The following is a 19,450-nucleotide window of genomic DNA, read 5'->3' as shown; positions in this document are numbered from 1 at the left end:
TTTCCTGGAGAGGTTATCTTTGGTATGGAATTGGAGGTGGGAGTTGCAGGGGCATGGGCCACTGGGCAAGGGCAGATTTCAGGACAGTCTTAGTTCCGCCTCTTATTGTAGGCCCTGTCCACGGGGCTAGCATCAGGAAGTCTCAGGTTCAGCAATGAATGGAGGCCCCTGATTGTGGAGCATGTTACATTGGAGATTAGCAATTTGCGGTCTTTGGTAAGTGTATAAATCTGGAAGAATCCTTGATTGCAGGAGTGAATCTAGCAGAGGATAAAGTAGAATTTAAGCCTGTAGTGCATACTGATGAGCAAAATCTGGAGCTCAGACAAAGAACGAGAGAGGGATCGAAAACAGCCACATATGGGAGCAAGGATAAATCAATGGTCCTAAATGAAGTATTATTGAGAGCAGTAACTGATGGAACGTACAGTATGTATTTGAGATCCTGTTTGGGACTGAACTGGAAGGCCTAGTAGTAGAGCTGCAAACCCATGGAGCATGACAGCTGTGAAGACAAGTTGAGAGGAACAATACCTTGCTGTCTTGTGAGAATATAGTCTGAATATGAACTGGAGGGCAGTTCAAAGTACAGAAAGTATGTAGCATGGGATAGCTTTAAGAACTCCATTCATAAAGGAATAAAATGACATTGTAGGGATACTATGATAATTTGCAGTGGATTGGAACAAAAGAGAAATGCTGAAGCTACAACTACTTGAATTTTGAGCAAACAGAATTGCTTGAGGAATTTCACAGGTTAAACATCATCCATGGAAAGAAATGGTCAGTCAACATTTATGGTGGAACTGTGCAAATACGTGGACAAAGTCAGGATCAAACTTGAGTCTTTCAAGCGTTAACACTAAATGCTGCACCACAATTGCAGCTAAATGCTGTAACTTTTGCACAAAAATACTTGGTTTAGCATAGTCATACAGTTTTACAACTCTGCCTAATTTGTGTGGATGTTCGCTCTTTGAGCTCTTCCATCCAGGGCGGTGCTCTTTTCTTCACAAACGTACTGCAAGAAATGGAGGACACAGTTACTTTAGTTTCCAGGTACTCCTTTATTTGCACACAAGCTAGGTGGGAGGTCCATCATCTCCGTAGGGGATCAAGGAGCTCCCTGAACATATAAATGCATGGGTTTAAATGCTCCAGTGGTTTCTAACATTAACCAATCTCAAAACATTCAAGTCGTCAGCAACAAGCATTATCCTTTCAGCATTAACCTATACAATGTCCATCTACATCATGCACCATATTGTGGGCGTGTAGCGGCAGCTACACTGCTAATTAAAGTAACACACAACCAGACGGGTTGAATTCAGTGAGCAGAACTGATTTATTGCAGGCTGCCTGGCTGACCTTATACTCCCAGCCCGGACCAGGCTGAGAATCGTGCTGGGGGCGCTGACGTCACCAGGGTGTCATGTGGGTCCCCAAGCATGGGCTTCTGAGCCTAGTGCCGAGGTCGAAGGGAAAACCCCCGACGGCGCCATTTTGGCCGGCTGATCCGCTGCGTGTGTTACAAACGGGGCTGGTTCGCCTGCTTAATGGCGTGCTGCCACACAGCCCACTCCAGAACCAGCGCCGATGTTCTTTATAGTCGGGTGGCCATGCTTCTTGGGCTGGGCCACATCTACTGGGTTCGGTGGGGTCGAGGTGTGCTAGCTTCAGCCTGTCCACTGTAAACAGTTCCCTCCTACTGCCGATGTCCAGCGTGAACGTGGGCCTGAATGCAGGACAACTTTGTATGGCCCTTCGTAAGGCCTTTGCAGAGGTGCTGTGGATGGGCCTCGCCAAATAAAAACATACTCCACAGAGTGCAGCTCGCTGGGGACGTAAGAGGCCTGTGTGCCATGTCTAGGCGGCAGTGGGGGTGCGAAGGAGCCCAACTGTGCCCGGAGGTGGGGGAGTAGCTCATGCGGTGACTGCTGGGGGTTGTGAGATGCGTTGACGAACTCACTGGGTAGCGCTAGCGGTGCACCGTAGACCAGCTCGGCTGATTACGCCTGTAGATCATCTTTGGGCGTAGAGCGGATGCCCAGGATCACCCAAGGTAGTTCGTCCACCCAGTCGAGAACGGTGAGATGGGCCATAAGTGCCGACTTAAGGTGGCAGTGTAGTCGCTCGACCAGCCCATTGGCCTGCAGGGATCGGTGTAGCTCGATCCCCAGCCTGTTGGCGAGCTGTGCCCAGAGCGCAGACGTGAACAGGGTGCCCAGATCGCTGGTGATGTGATGCGGACGCCGAACCGGCAACCCAACTGTGCAACAGCGCTCAAGAGCAGGAGTCCGTGGAAGCGTCTGGCATCGGGATCGCCTCGGGCCACAGTGAAAAGGTAATGGTTACCCCAGGAAACGGGTAAGGGCCCAACGATGTCCACGTGAATGTGGCTGAACTGTTCCGGACGTGCTCGAACTCCTGTACGGGTGCTCTGGTGTGCCTGTGCATCTTGGAAAGCTGGCAATGGGTGCAGGTTCTGGCCCAGTGCGCGATCTGCTTCCGCAGCCCGTGCCAGACGAAACGCTCTGCCACCATATGGACCGTGGACCTGATGGAAGGGTGCAAAAGGTCATGGATATGGTGGAAGACTTGCCTGCACCACTGCTGGGGAACCACTGGTTGCGGGATGCCCATGGAGACATCACACAGGATGGTGCCCACACCACTAGGAGCTGGGAGGTCCAGGAACCGCAGGCCCATGATGGCATTCCTGAAGGCTCACATCATCTCATCGGACTTTTGGTCCCAGGTGAGCTGGTCGAAGTCGAGGCCGGGTGTCAGCGCGCAGATAGCCGGTCGTGAGAGTGGATCGGCGACCACGTTGTCCTTCCCTGCCTTGTGCCGAATGTCGGTGCTAAACTTCGACACGAAGGTCAGGTGACGCTGTTGGCGAGCCGACCAGGGCTCCTTTGCCATGGTGAGCGCCTGAGTGAGGGGTTTGTGGTCAGTAAAAATGGTAAAAGTCCTTCACTCCAAGAAATAGCAGAAATGCCGCACCGCCAGGTACATACCCAGTAACTAACGGTCAAAGGTGCTATACTTGCGCTCTGGTGGGCGAAGAAGAAGGCTGAAGAACGCCAATAGCTTCCACTGTTCATTCACTTGCTGCTCCAGGATGGCGCTGACGTGTGTGGCAGAGGCATCGACGGACAGTGCCATATGCAGGTCGGTATGTGGGTGGGCGAGCATGGTAGCCTTCGCGAGGGCATCCTTCGTGGCCTCGAGTGCCCTGCAGGCCTCTGGAGTCCGGGCAAGCGTTTTATGTTTGGCCACGATGAGGGTGAAGAGCAGCTGCATGATGCGCACAGCGCCTGGGATGAAACAGTTATAGAAGTTGATCATACCCACGAACTCCTGCAGCCCCTTTGAGGTTGTCCGGGCGTGAGAGCACCTTGATTGTGGCGACCTTCGTACCGGTGGGCGTCGCACCTTCGGCCGTGATGGTATGGCCCAGGAACTACATGGACTCTTTCCCGAACTGGCACTTGGGTGGGTTGATCTTGAGGCCGAAGTCAGACAGTTGGGAGAAGAGGATGCACAGGTGGGCATTGTGTTGTGCCCGATTCCTGCTGGCAACAAGGATGTCGTCCAAGTAAAATCTAAGTCCCTGCCCGTTGAGTCCATAAGGCGCTGGAAGGTCTGGGCAGCGTTCTTGAACCCGAACGGCATGCAAAGGAATTCGAACAAGCCGAAGGGGGTGATGATGGCTGTCTTGGGTATGTCCTCAGGGTGCACTGTGATTTGGTGATACCTGCGCACCAGGTCGACCTTGGAGAATACCCTCGCACCATGCAGGTTGGCCATAAAGTCCTGGATCTGAGAGATCGGGTAACGGTCAGGAACAGGCGCCTCGTTGAGCCACCGGAGGCTTTCAGGACCAGGTGGAGAAGTGAGGCCCAAGGGCTGTCAGAGCGCCAAATGATCCCCAACTCCAGCAGATGCGAAAATTCTTCCTTCGCCACCTGGAGTTTATCTGGCAGGAGCTGATGTGCCTTGGCGCGGACCAGTGGGCCTTGGGTGGGGATGTGATGGAACACCCCGTGGCACAGTGAGACAGTGGAAAACTGTGGCTTGAGGAGGGCTGGAAACTCATCCAGGACATGCTGGAATTCGTCCTTGGGCGTGCTGATCGTGGCCATCTGTGGCTGCTCTGTGCGGGAGGGGTTGAGGTGAACGGCCTGGAAGGTACAGGCATCTGCCAGGCACCTACCCTGAATGCCAATCAGGAGCCCGTGGGCAAGGAGGAAGTCGGCACCCAGGATGGTGGTCGGAAGGGACGAGATGGTGAACCTCCCTTTTGCCAGCCGATCTGGAAGTGGACAGTCTTGTCTCCATACGTCCGGATCTCCGTTGCATTGGCCACACAGGGGAGATCCTCGAGGCCGGTTCCTGGACTTGATGGCTGTGGCCGGAATGACGCTGATCTGGGCCCCAGTGTCGACGAGGAAACGTTGGCCGCTGACCGAGTCCCGCAGGTAGAGAAGGCTGTGTCTCTGGCCAGCCGCCACAGACATGAACAGCAGCCGGCCTGCTCGTTTCCCTGGAACGAGCAGGCTGACGACACTTCCGAGCCTTGGCTCCCCAGCGCTGGTGGTAGAAGCAGAGGCCCGGAGCAGATGCCTTGCCTCTGGTTATGCTCTTTGTGGCCCCTGTAGGGACCGGGTGTCCCTACAGCACTAGAGGAAGGCTTGGAGTGGTCATGCCTGTGACTTGTGGACTGCTGAGCCCTCCGGGAATCGCTCGAGCCATAGCTCTTGAGCCTTCTGAGCAACCTTCCTTAGGTCAGCAAAGCTCTCTTGGGCCCGTTGCGGCCAGATGTTCTCAGGCAGATGGTTGAGAAAGATGTGATCAAAAAGTGGGCCGTTAGTGTGATCGCCCATGAGTGCAAGTATCTTGTCCATTAGCTCAATCGGGGACCTGTCCCCCCCAAGGCATCTAGGTGCAGCATCCGAGCAGCATGCTGGTGCCTGGATAGTCCGAGGGAGCCAGTGAGCACCCACTTGATGGTCCCATATTTATCTTCCGCGGGTGGGTGTTGAATGAGGTACAGCACATGTTTGGCGGTGGCTTGGTCCAGGGCAGTAACCACATGGTAGAGCCTGGTCGTGTCTGAGGAAATCTGGCGAAGGTGAAACTGAGCTTTTGGATGGCTGAACCAGGTCTCCGGCTCCTGCACCCAAAAGTCAGGGAGCTAGACAGCTATAGCACTGACCAAAGGTGTTTGAACCTGTCGGGGTCACCAATTGTAGCGGCAGCTACACTGCTAACTGAAATAACACACAACCAGACGGGTTGAGCTCAGTGAGCAGAACTGATTTATTGCAGGCTGCCTAGCTGGCCTTGTACTCCCACCCCGGACCTGGCTGAGAAATGCGTTGGGGGCGCTGACGTCATCAGGGCGTCACATGGGTTCCCAAGTGCGGGCTTCTGAGCCCAGTGCCGAGGTCGAAGAGGAAACCCCCCCGACAGCGCCATTTTGGCCGGCTGCTCCGCCGCGTGTGTTACAAGCGGGGCCGGTTTACCTGCCTAATGGCGTGCCGCCACAGGCCAATCATACAGATGTTTTCCTTCACCATCACCTCCCCCACCCCCAATCTCAGGTATTTTTAGTTTTGATTTCCTTAATTTCTAAGTCACATGAGAAATGAGACTGTTGGAAATATATCAGCCATGCTGCTATTTTTAGGCAACACGCATTCTAGAGCCTCTCACTGCCTTTGGTCAGTGGAGTTATAGTGGAATTTTAGCTTGCTGGTCATTGCCAGGCAATGCACATTATGGTGCCCTTAAATTCCCTAAAGTATTTACAACCATCTCAGCATTCTTTCACAAAGCAACAAGATACATGTAGACATTAATTAAAATTGATCCATCTACATCACTACACCAGGCAGAGCCTTAGTTCCATATTTCCCCATGATGAACAAGCTGGTCCACTTGCCTGCTTTCAATCCATCTCCTTCTAAACCTTTCCTATCTATTTACCTCTCTCTAAATGTTTTTTGAACTTTATAATTTTCCCTGCTTCTACTACTTTGACAACTTGTTGAAAGTACCCACTATTATATGTGTGGGAGAAAAAAGGTGTCCCTCAGGTCCCTCTTCAATCTTTCCACTAAATCTGTCCCCTCGAGTTTTAGATTCGCCTACCTGGGATAAAGACTATACACCTCATCTATGACCTTCCCCCCCCCCTCCCCCCCCAGCAAATGACTTTATAATCTCTATTGGGTTTCCTCCCCCCACCCCAGCCATCTCTACCCTGAGAGAAAAGATCCAACATATCCACCTTCTCTTTGTAATTCTATTTTTTTTCTCTGCAACCTTACAAGCTTAATGATAGCCTTCCTATAACTAAATTATCAGAAATATACACAATAACTAAGTACAGATTCATTAATATCTTTTGCATTTATAACATGACATTCCTGTTGCCTTGACCAATGAAGCCAAGTTCACCAAATATTTTTTACACCAATGTGTCTACATTAGTCATCTCTTTCTTGGAATTGAACAATTGATATCCCTGATCCTTTACAACCAAGAGGGATAAGGGCAATAAACTCTTGTGAACCCCATTGTCTTTAAACCCCAAGTTGATCTTGAAAGATCTGTTAATATTTGATGTGAAGTAGGGAAGGTTTAGATTGTTTAGTAGGTTTATATTAGACCAACATAACATTGTGGCTGAAAGGCCTCTAACTGTAGGGATAACGCCATGTTAAAGGTGGTTTATTTTAAAATCCTGCAATAATGGAATGGTGTAACCTATGTCTGGAAGCAGCCTCGAGGTGTTGCAGATTCTGGGGAAGCTGAGATCTGGTTTAGGTCTCCAGAAAATGGGGAGAAACCCCCCCCCCCATTTGAGAAAGAGAACTAGAGGATATGACCACAGGACGGTGACTGTGGTGGCGGAGCAGTGAGGTACTTTGTGGCTGAAGAACACACAGGGCGGGCTGATGGTGACCTGAGGTGAGGAACCCACCCAGCTGACTGAAGGACAAAATTCTGATTCACCAGTTTTTTAGTGGAGATAATTTCCAGTGTTTTTGTTTCTGAAAACTTGTACATGCTGGAAATGTGATTAAAATGACTCTCTGCTTATCGTTAGATTTATTTACTGCATATTAACAATTCAAAAAATTTACTGATGCACTTCTGCCCAAGTAAATTTAAACATTAATCTTTTACAAATTGTGTATTATACTTCATTTCATGACTTAATTATCCTAAATCACTGAAAATCTATTTTTTGTGGTGCTGTATGTTTTGGTGGTTGTTATAAAATGAAAGGTCATAGTTACTAAACCATAGGTAATTGTTACTCATATTGAAGGTGCTGCTGTGTTTTTAATAATTTCTCAATGGTGGTTTACTTTAAATGTGAAATCTTTAAAATGATAATTATCAGCCATTTTTATCTTGTGCCTGCCACATTGACCACTGCCAGTGGGCGGATATCGCCTCCTACCGTGCATCTTGGCACCTCACAGTTCAGCGGGCAGCAACCTCCTTTGAAGAAGACCACAGAGCCCACCTCACTGACAAAAGATAAAGGAGGAAAAACCCAACACCCAACCCCAACCAACCAATTTTCCCCTGCAACCGCTGCAACCATGTCTGCCTGTCCCGCATCGGACTTGTCAGCCACAAATGAGCCTGCAGCTGACGTGGACATTACCCCTCCATAAATCTTCGTCCGCGAAGCCAAGCCAAAGAAGAAGATAACTAGTGTTTTCTGTGAAGATCTGTACCATTATTGTTACTAATATTGATAATTGAATTAATATAGAGCTTTTTGAGCATACCCTCCCTTCTTCCCCCCCCCCCCCCCATATCATTGGTTTGAATTGAGCATATTTTTCTGTCTCTACAGATCTAATTAATGGTGCCCAGGAGCAGTGTGAATTGCCTCCTATGGATGGCTTCCCTCACTGTGAGAGCAAATTGAAGGTAATCCAAAATATGTGGAAATTTCATTTTAAATTCCATTATATTTATTTGAATTATAGAATGATTACAACATAGAAGAAGGCAGTTTAGCCATGTCTCCAAATTTACCCATATGCCCTTTCTCCTTATATTTTTTCAACTATATTTATTCCATTTTTCTCTAGAATGTCACATTTGAACCTTTCACCCACCCATCTGCAGGCAGTGTATTTAAGATTCCAATCACAGGCTTGATTGTCACTATTATTTTTCATACCTCATTCTTGATCCCCGTCTCTCTAATCTGTCGTTTAATTGTTGTGCTTCCTTTCAGAAATCACTTTTTTTTTATTTTAATTGGGAAAAAAAGTGAATAAAACCTTAATCAAATATCCATTGCCAATGACACAAAATACTTTTATATTTTTCTCCTCATCCCCCCACCAAAAGTAAGAAAAGAAACACCGACTATTTAATATACAATAATGTTAGCAGATACAATCATTAATTGTTATTAAAATTTACTAATTAAGAGCAGTGGATAAGATAGAAGAGGTGGACGGACAATTATCCATAAAATCCATATATGGTTTCCAAATACTATAAAAATTTTCATCTTGATTCCTTAAACTATATGTAATTTTTTGCAAATATATATAATTTTGCATCTCATTATATGATCTACTTAATAACACTTCTCTATCATCTTTCCATGATATCGTAATACATTTCTTTCCAGTTGCTATTGCAATGCTTACAAATTTTTCTTAGTATTTGTCAAATTTCAATTTTATATCCTTTTCATAAATATCTCCCAAGTAAAAATATTCTTAGATCCTTTGGTATCTTTATCTTCATAATTTACCCTAATAATAAACTCAGTTCATTCCAAAACCTTTCCACTCTTTCATGACCACACTGAATGCAAAAAAGTCCCTATTTCTTTCGCACATCGAAAACATTTATTTGAATAATTAGGATTAAGTCCATTTAAATTATTGAAGAAAATTATATTGAACCATTTGATACCTAACATTTACTGTATTTGTAATACTTTTATAACATAATTTTGACCAAATCTACTCCTGAATTTATATATTTAAATCTCTCTCCCATCGGATTTTTGATTTGTATAAATATTTTTTCTTTACAGTCTCTTGTAATTTTATATACATATTAGTAATAAATTTCTTAACAACAAATATATCTGTCATTATCTTCAAATTGACTTTGTTGAGGGAGTCTCAAATCTGCTCCAAGACTCTCTTTTCAAATACATCTTTAATTGATAATATGCAAAAATTGTATTATGTGTATTGTACTTATCTTTTAATTGATCAAAAGTTAAGGAAAAAAGATCCTAAGAAACAATCTTTTATTCTCTGTACACCTTTACTGTACAAATTAGCAAATAAAGAATTATTCAAAGTTAAAGAAAGAAGTTGATTTTTTTTAACAACATTTTTGGTACTTGATAATTTTTAATACCCCTCTCAATATGATGCAAGTCACTAAATTTATACAAATTGATACAATAGCAAATTATTTAAATCTTTGGCAGCCTCAGGTGAGGTACCAGATGATTAGAAGGCTGTAAATGAACCCTTATTCAAGAATGACAGCAGGGAAATGCCAAATATTTATAGGCCTGGAGTTCTAACATCAATGTGAAGGAAATTATGGGAAATGATTCTGGCAGGAATAATCTACACTTGGAAAGACTGGAATTAATCAAAGATGGTCAGTGTTTTTTTTTAAATAGATCTTTCTGATTAATTGAATTTTTCAGAGATAATAAAAAAGACTAGGGCAATAATATAATCAAATAGCCTTCTGTAAGGCAAAATCCTTGTAATCTTTCCTGCACCCTCTCTAGTTTAATCACATCCTTTCTATAATATGACAAGAATAACTACATGCAAAATTCCAGGTGTGATCTTTTATGGCTGGAAGATGATGACCTAGCCCTTGTGCTCAATGCCCTGTATCTTAGACAACCTTCTTTACTGTCAACTTCACTAATTTTGGTGGCATCAGCAAACTTACTAATCATACTCATATAAAGAATTGCTTGAGGAACTTGGCAGTACAGCTGTTAATGTTTCTGATCTGGTCCCTTTATCAAAACTAAAGAGAAGGGGGTGATATTATGCATTTAGAAAAGGGGGGAAAAGAACCTCAAGGGACCAAAAGTACATGGGGAATGGGATGGAAATTGAGAGATAGAGTAGAAGGAGAAAACATTAGAAAGTTTGGGGGGAGGGAAGAGAGAAAGAGAAGGAAAATGAAGTAATAGAGTAGGTGAACAGGTGGAAACAGTGAAGTTAGATGGAGGTGGGGATTACCTAAAATTAGAAAAATCAACGTTCATAATACTAGGTTTAAGGCTCTCCAAGAGGAATATGGCATTGTACCTTGTTTACATTTGTCCTCACTCTAACAATGGATGAGGCAGAGAACAAGCATGTTATTGTACAAATGGTTGTAGGAGTGCAAATAGTTGGCTACAGGAAGCTGAAGTTTAAATCCACAAACAGCACAGATGTTCAAACCCATCACCTAATCTGCATTTTGCCTCACCAATGTAGAGAAGCTCACACCAGGTACACTTAATGCAGTGGATTTGGTTGACAATCTCCAGCTAAAATTCTGCTTCACCTGGAAGGTTTATTTGTGATTCTGGAGGGAGGTGAGGGAGATGCAGGGACAAGTTCTGCACTTTCTGTGGTTACAGTGGGAAGTCCTAATGAGGTGGAAAGGTGAGACGGGAGGGAAAAATGAACTAGGGAATCTCGGAGAATCTTGTCTATGTGAATAGCAGATGGGATAGGGAGTGGAAGATGTGGCTAGTAGTGAGATCAAGCTGAAATTGGCAAAAGTGGCAGAAGATAATATGATGGATGTTGGTGGGGTGTTATGGAGTATGGCTGTTTGTACAGCAGACTGTGACTTTAAGAAAACTGATTCCTCTTCAGCCTCCTGTTTAATAAAATGGTGGTAGCTGGCCATGGTCAGGCTGCTATGATAAGGGAGAGAAAAAGGCTTTAACTGCAGCGACTGACTAAGTCACAGGCAGACCACAAGGAGACAGCAGGAACAAACCCAGAGAAAGGAAGATGAGAGAGTTCACCAGTCTAGCCTAGAAGGAAACTCAGAGATATGGTTCTTCTGGGTTGAGAATGATTCTGGTAGACTGAATTTAAATGTGACAAAGAAAGCCATTTAATGTCTTCTGATTAAAGAACTGTTTGGAAAGCCCGGTTTGAAAAAAGCCTGTGTAGGAGTCGTAAGTCTAAGGCCCCACACCCTCCTGTTATATTCAATGTTCAAACTTGGATGTACTTTATGTTTCTCAGTCAAAAAACTGAACATTGGACTTTGAACATTGAAAAGTAACTGAGGATGGTGTTTTTTGTTTTGATTGACTTACCCATCAGGACTGTACCATTGGGAGGTTTTCCTTTGTATTTTGGGGACACACAGTAATGTCTGGGTTTTTGTGTGTGTGTGTTTTAATTCTGTACTATAGTGGGTTAATTTGGGGAAGACACTATTATTAATTATTGTTAATAAATATAGTGTTAAAATTAACCTATTGAACTGTGTCTTCCTTTGTTGCTAGTTTGGGTATAACAAATGGAACTTTGTCCTTGTTCTGCCTGGTTGAAGGTGGAGTAAGGCTAGAAGTTTAAGAACTAGAGGCGAGATGAGTTTGGGCTTTATCAATGACAGGAAAGGTGAATGCCATTTATTAAAGAAATGACATTTTGGATGCCATGGTTAAATCTCCATTCTAATATGTGGTTACTTGAAGTAGTCTGGTTGTGATCCAGACCCAGCCTATCCTCTCTCTATCACTCAACCCATCAGTCTCGTCCACATCCTAGTGAATCTCCTCTGCACCTCTTCCAATTTATTGATATCATTCCTACAGCTGGGAGAACAGAACTGCACCCAGTACTCAAAATGTTCAGATGCTGGGGTCCAGTGCAGTACACGGAAGTGCTGGAGAAACTCTGCAGGTCATACAACATGGAAATTAAAAGCATTTGACATTTCTGTCCTGAGCCTTTCTTTCAGAGTGCCAAATATCAGTCAGATATTGAAATAAATAGGTGGGGTGGTGGGAGAAGGGGGAGAAAAACAGCTGGAAGATGATAGGTGGGAGAACACTGGTTGGATGTACCTTAGACAAACATGAAAAATACAGAATGTGTGAATTGGTTTTATGGTAATGTCAGTTAATAACATTTCTTCAATTGCTTTGTGTGCTGTTTATGGTTTGTTATTACTTTCAACAATTTTCAGAATTTTGGCATTGACGGAATCAAATCTTGAGAATACTGGGAGACTGATATTTGAGGCAAAGATCAACTCTCTTAATAAATAGCAAAGCATCTGGTCACTTGACCACCTCCCATTATTATTCTTCAGGGGTTTTATGTGATGTATGATACAGATAAATAAGGTTATGAATTTATTTTTGAAATACAGCAACATGTGCACATGTGCACATGGGTGCACAAGTTTAGTCCCATTGACACAAGTTGAATAACCTGATTTGCATAAATCTGCTCATCTGCAAAAGCTGTCATGCATTTTTAAATGTTTTATGGTATTCATTAATGACTGGATTCAGTATATATTCTATTAGCTCAATTATGGGAAATGTTATGGTGATTATTGAATTAAATAAAATAATTATAGAAAATTGTATGTTACTATAGAAAACTAACATTCTAGCTTGCAGAGAAATCTGCTTATTTTATTTTAAATGCCTCTCCAATAATCAAATAATTTGACCATCTGTAGTCCATTATCTAAATCTTAGACCATCCTCTCCTACCTTTCCCCTTTCCCAGTTCTATTTTTAAATGAGCTGTCATTGTAGAAATTGTAATTTTGATGAGAGATCAGCTTGAAATTTCTCACACATGTACACAAGGTTAAGTTTAAAACAAAGCTTGATAATCAAAAAGCTTTAACAGATAAATAAGTAAGTCACAAAAATCTGTAGACACCGTGGTTCAAATAAAAACACAAAATGCTGGAGAAACTCAGCTGGTCAAACAGTGTCCTTTATATAGCAACGGTAAAAATACATAACCAATGTTACGGGCTTGAGCCCTTCATCAAGTTATGAGAGAATGTTGGCAGGTGTCCAAACAAAAAGATGGGGGGGTGGGGGGAGAATGGCAAAGGCAGGAGATGATGTGGAGAAGGGAGGGAGGGAACAGCATTGATCAGGAGGAGGAGGGATGGCTAGGTGGGTGGAAGTTGGAGGTGAAAGAAAAGGCGAGCAAGTTAGCAGAAAACAGAGAAGTTGATGTTAATGCCATTCTGCCCAGACAGAAAATAGGGTGTTATTTCTCAAAGTGGGATAGTACATTAGGCCATGAACAGATATGCAAGAATGGGAGTGTGACTCAGATTTGAAATGGTTGGCTACTGATGGGTCTCTTTTGCAGCGGACGGAGTAGAGGAGCTGAGCGAAACAATTTCCCAATCTGCAACCAGTCTCCGATGTCGAGAAGGCCATAGATAACTAAAGTCAATAAATAAATTAGCCAGAGTATTGGCACAAAAATTTTTCAGCCAATCAGGCAGCCCTTTAATTCTCTTTGTATTTCTTCATATAATGTCAGCCCGTGCCTCTGAAATGAAATCAGACTGCAAAAGAATACACAGCAAAAATACCTCTTCAAAGCATTCAGGTTTTATTGTTAAATGTTCAATTCGTATACGGGAAGAGAGGATGACTAGTCAGAAGTTGTCTTGACTAGTCAGAAGTTGTCTCAATCAGTCATTTCCTTGAAGTCTCAGCTCTCACTTCAAAGATACAGATGGTTGCTTTTATATTTATATAATTTCAAATGACGAAGGGGCAGAACAATCCTCACTCTTAATATATATATATATATATAAAAAATGGTTTCCCAGCCCTGGCACCTGGCTTTTTGGTGTTTACTTTTCATGACAAAATAGAACACTTTACCATTGCTTTTCATTGTATCTAATCTTGCAGAGTCTGCACAATCGGTGTCTATTCTCAAAGCAGGCTTGCAAGGTTACTTTTTTTGCAGCTGTCTAATTTTTTCAGCCATTTTATGTCACACTAAAAGTTTTTCAGCCATCTTGTATTAAAAGCAAAAGTGTTAGCCTTGAGATACAAGTCAAAAGCATTAAAATATAAATAATTCTTTGACAGTAACAGTTGATGAATAACTGTCATGAAAAGTACCATAATTTGCACATGGCAGGACTAGAAAAATAAATAATCACATATTTTGTGGTATCATCAACAGCTTATAATAGCACAAGATCTTATTTGCCATTTCAGATAAATGGACAGGAATTTGGCTTAATGTTTGAAAGTTGATATTTGCCAATGCAGTATATTATCAGTGCTGTACTGGTGTATCACCCAAAACTGTTTGTACCAAGGTTGTTCAGCATTTCATTCTTGTAAGATATCTATATATCTCAAAAGAGGTAGTTGTAGAATATAATAAAAATAAGTTGAGACAATTGTGAAAAGTAAAATACTTTAGTGCTGTACACAAAATGGAAGTAAAAATTACATTATTTTATGGGATAAAGCTAATTGTTATGGAATATCAGGTGGTCAATTCATGATTATATGACAATCCTCAAGGTTATTTCATCCATACCTTTTTCTTAACAAGTAATTATAATGTATTACAGAACTGGGTGAGCAGCATCACTGAACAAAAATGAAGATAGGTAATGCATTTTATTTGTAGGGAAAACATAAAGGTTTTTTTTTGGGCAACTTGTATTTAATTGTGGCTCCTTTATTTTTTTTCTCCCAGTGGATGAAAACTATGTGGCGGTCAGATCCCTGCTATGCCAGCTATGGCGTGGATGGGTCCACATGCTCCTTTTTTATTTACCTCAGTGAGGTCAGTGACAATTTAATGACATTTAAGTGAACTGTATTTTGTGTTCTTGGGATTAGTAAATTTGTTCCTTTAACCTGGCTCTACCTCCTTCCTGCCCCAACCCCCTCTAATCCATTTTTGAGATTTAAACTTCTCATCTTGAGTTTGCTAATTTTGTTGTTTTTCTTTATGGCCTAGGTTGAAAATTGGTGTCCTCCTCTGCCATGGAGAGCAAGGAGTCCTCGGGAAGAAACTGATGTACAGACTTTGGTAGGTGTTGATTATCTGGACTTTGAACCTATCTTGTTAAGTGCACATATTGTTGTACATTGTTGTGCTTTCTTGTTCTGATGTTCAATATTACATATTGTTTAAAAGCATAAATGGTAGTCATACAGCACAAACAGGCCCTTCAGGCTACCACATCCACACTGACATCTTGCACCATTGTACCCTAATAATATTTTTATTCACCACACCTTTCCTCACTAGTAACTATTTCTCTCAGACTTCCAGATTCTATCATTTACCTAAACACAGAGGGTGATTTATTGTGGTTATTTAACCTTCTAATCTCAGTGTCTTCAGGATCTGAGAGAAGCTGGAGCATGCAAAAGAATCTAGTCAATTATAGGGTGATAATTGAATCGTACAGCATGAGAACAGTTTTCTGCCCCAACTTGTCCAAGTGGGTATCCTTAAATCCATTGCCCAGAACTTGGTCCACAGCTTGCTATGCTCAAGTGATTAAAGTGTTGAACTAAAGTTTACACACTTGTTAAATACTGGCAGGAACATAGCTTCAACCACTCTTTCAAAGTACATTCCAAGTACTTGCCATGCAAGATGAAGAAGGTACTCTCACAATCCCTCTGAATCTCTGCCCCCTTACTCCAAACCTGTGCCCTCTAGTTTAAGCTACCCATGATTTTGGGTAGAGGTTTCCTATTGTCTACCTTGACTTTACCTTTCATAATTTTGTATACCTCAGTCCACTCTTAACAGCTCTCGGGAGAAAGACCTTAGCTTATTCCATCTCTCCTTGTACACCAGTAGTTCTCAACCTCAACCTCTAAGGACCACTTGGCTTCTGGCCTAACATGCCATGACTTGCTATTGGCAATGATTGAGTAATATTTTAAAGTCAAAGGCAGCTTTGTAAGAAACACATTTTGTACCTAATTTGAAGTATTTAACATTTTTGAAGACCGACATGGAAACCCGCTATGACCCACCATTGGGTCAAGCCAGCTGGCTGAGAACCACTGCATTACACAGACAGCATCAGGTGGAGGAAGTGATTTCACTTGTGAACTATCCAAGAAGCTGAAGGTCATTGCGGAACTAAAAACTCAACTGCTTGACTTTTGATGGCTGATAAGAGATCTGTTTCCTATAATTGATAGTGTGTTTGAGTATGTATTTAAAAGGTACATAGTAAGACTAGTGCTGTGTGTATTTACTGCTTTCATTTTAAATTAGTTAAGAGTTAAAATGTAACTTCTTTCTGTGTTAGCACAACTAAATATTTTTTTATTTGCAGCTACGACATAATCTTTTTCAGCCAATCAGGCAGCCCTTTAATTCTCTTTGTTTTTCTTTGGCTTGGCTTCGCGGACGAAGATTTATGGAGGGGGTAAAAGTCCAAGTCATAATTCCCCAGTTGCCTCGGTTTTTACTAATACCCAAAGATCGCCATATTTTCGATTATTTCGGGGCACCAGGCAAGGGTGCCCCCTTAGCCCTTTATTATTTAACTTAGCTTTAGAACCTTTGGCAATTGCTATCAGAGAAGCACCCAATATTACTGGTATTATTCGTTGCAGGGATATTCATAAAGTATCACTATATGCAGATGATTTATTGTTATATATTTCCAATCCTGAAAATTCTATTCCTGCAGTTTTATCTTTATTAGCCCAATTTAGTAATTTTTCGGGATATAAACTGAACTTAAATAGAAGTGAATTATTCCCTTTTAATGGATGGGTTCCTATTTATGATAGTTTGCCTTTTAAAATAGCTAGAGACCATTTTGTATATTTAGGGATTAAGATTACTAAAAAACATAAAGATTTGTTTAGGACTAATTTTTTCCCTCTATTGGACCTGATCAGCAGTTTACTTACTAATTGGTCACCATTATCCCTATCCATGATAGGCCGAATTAATGCTATTAAGATGATGATCTTACCTAAATTTTTATATATATTCCAAGCTATACCTATTTTTGTTCCTAAATCTTTTTTTGATAAGGTCGATTCTAAATTGTCCTCATATATCTGGCAAAACAAGAATCCTAGATTGGGGAAAAAATATTTACAGAAATCTAAACTAGAGGGAGGGTTGGCATTACCCAACTTTAGAATTTATTACTGGGCAATTAATATTAGTTACTTAAGGTATTGGTTGAATTATTCAGAATTATCTCTAAATCCCCATTGGGTAAATTTAGAAATTAAACCGATACAAAATTTTTCAATTAGCTCTATTTTGGGAGCTGCTCTCCCTTTTACTCTTACTCAATTATATAAACAAATTGATAATCCAATGGCTAAACATACACTACGTATATGGTTTCAATTCCGGAGATTTTTTGGCCTAACTCATTTTATCTTGGAAACTCCTATTGTACTAAATTTCCTTTTTCATCCCTCTCTAATTGATCAAGCTTATTTACTCTGGAAAGTTAAAGGTATAACATGCTTTTCTGATTTATTCTTGGATAACTCTTTCATGTCATTTGAACAATTATCCATGAAATATGATTTACTTCGATCTCATTTCTTTCAATATTTGCAGATTAGGAGTTTCTTAGTTTCGACTTTACCCTCTTTTCCCAATCGGGAGACTACGACTGTTTTAGAGGATATACTATATTCAAAATTCCCTCCAAAAGGTGTGATATCTAAATTATATAATATAATTACAAAAATAAATTCTGGGACTTTTGAAAAGTTTAAAAATGATTGGGAAAGAGAACTCAATCTTCATATTTCCAATGAAAATTGGAATAAAATTCTGCGACTGGTAAACTCTTCTTCTCTATGTGCAAAACATTCACTAATACAGTTTAAAGTTGTTCATAGAGCTCATATGTCTAAAGATAAACTCCATCGCTTTTATTCTCATATCGATCCTATATGTGATAAATGTCAATTGGAAATAGCTTCCCTTAAACATATGTTTTGGTCCTGTCCCTCTTTACAGAATTATTGGAAGGAAATTTTTTTCCATTATATCTACTGTTTTGAATATTGATTTACAACCACATCCCATTACTGCAATTTTTGGATTACCTATGATAGATTTGACTTATTTATCTCTTCCTGCGGATCGTATGATTGCTTTTCTTACACTAATGGCTAGAAGATCTATACTATTGAATTGGAAAGAGGTTAATCCTCCCACTGTTTTCCAATGGTTTACCCAAACTATACTAATGTTTAAATTTAGAGAAAATTAGAAACTCTGTCTATGAATCCCCTTCTAAGTTTGAGTTAACCTGGCAACCATTTATTCAATATTTTCATTTGTGGTGAGTTGATCTGGCTCTGTTTTCTTTCTATGATTATGTATGATAATTGGGCTGTAAGATGAGATCGGAGTGATCGGCGTGGTTTAGCTATATCTGTAGGTTTTTTTTTTAAGTTTTTTTTTAATTCAGATTTGTTTTTTCTTCTTTTTTGGGGGTTTTTTTTTCTCTTTTTTCATATATTGTTATTAATTATATCTTTTTTTTTTAGAGATAGTTCACACCCTAAACTGATCAAAAATTTTTTGTTTATGATATATTTTTATTCTGTAATATTATTGTTTAATATCTCTGTATTAATTCATTACTTACTATGTATTTTTTATATCTCTTTGAACTGTATGTGTTTATAAATTATAATAATAATAAAAAGATTGAAAAAGAAAGAAAGGTCCAAATCAGCTGCAGGCTCGTATGTGGCTGACAAGTCCGATGCGGGACAGGCAGACACGGTTGCAGTGGCTGCAGGGGAAAATTGGTTGGTTGGGGTGGGGTGTTGGGTTTTTCCTCCTTTGCCTTTTCTCAGTGAGGTGGGCTCTGCGGTCTTCTTCAAAGGAGGTTGCTGCCCGCCAAACTGTGAGGCGCCAAGATGCACGGTTTGAGGCAATATCAGCCCACTGGCGATGGTCAATGTGGCAGGCATCAAGAGATTTCTTTAGGCAGTCCTTGTACCTTTTCTTTGGTGCACCTCTGTCACGGTGGCCAGTGGAGAGCTCGCCATATAACACGATCTTGGGAAGGCGATGGTCCTCCATTCTGGAGACGTGACCCACCCACCGCAGGTGGATCTTCAGCAGCGTGGACTCGATGCTGTCGACCTCTGCCATCTCGAGTACTTCGACGTTAGGGATGAAAGCGCTCCAATGGATGTTGAGGATGGAGCGGAGACAACGCTGGTGGAAGCGTTCTAGGAGCCGTAGGTGATGCCGGTAGAGGACCCATGATTCGGAGCCCAACAGGAGTGTGGGTATGACAACGGTTCTGTATACGCTTATCTTTGTGAGGTTTTTCAGTTGGTTGTTTTTTCAGACTCTTTTGTGTAGTCTTCCAAAGGCGCTATTTGCCTTGGCGA

General features: G+C 41.8%; 1 protein-coding gene across 6 annotated transcripts in view; it reads left to right on the top strand.

Annotated features, from left to right (window-relative positions):
- mgat5 (alpha-1,6-mannosylglycoprotein 6-beta-N-acetylglucosaminyltransferase) overlaps window positions 1-19,450 on the top strand; it is a 121,240-nt gene that overhangs the window by 54,843 nt on the left and 46,947 nt on the right. For all 6 annotated transcript variants that reach the window (XM_069935200.1, XM_069935199.1, XM_069935201.1 and 3 more), the window contains 3 exons: window positions 7,886-7,962; window positions 14,775-14,864; window positions 15,042-15,113. In XM_069935200.1, coding sequence (XP_069791301.1) covers window positions 7,886-7,962; window positions 14,775-14,864; window positions 15,042-15,113 — 239 coding nt within the window. The remainder of the gene's footprint in view (window positions 1-7,885; window positions 7,963-14,774; window positions 14,865-15,041; window positions 15,114-19,450) is intronic.

The sequence above is a fragment of the Narcine bancroftii genome, chromosome 4, assembly GCF_036971445.1.
Source record: "Narcine bancroftii isolate sNarBan1 chromosome 4, sNarBan1.hap1, whole genome shotgun sequence".
Classification (NCBI taxonomy): Eukaryota; Metazoa; Chordata; class Chondrichthyes; order Torpediniformes; family Narcinidae; genus Narcine; species Narcine bancroftii.
This window is presented reverse-complemented; position numbering and strand designations above follow the sequence as displayed.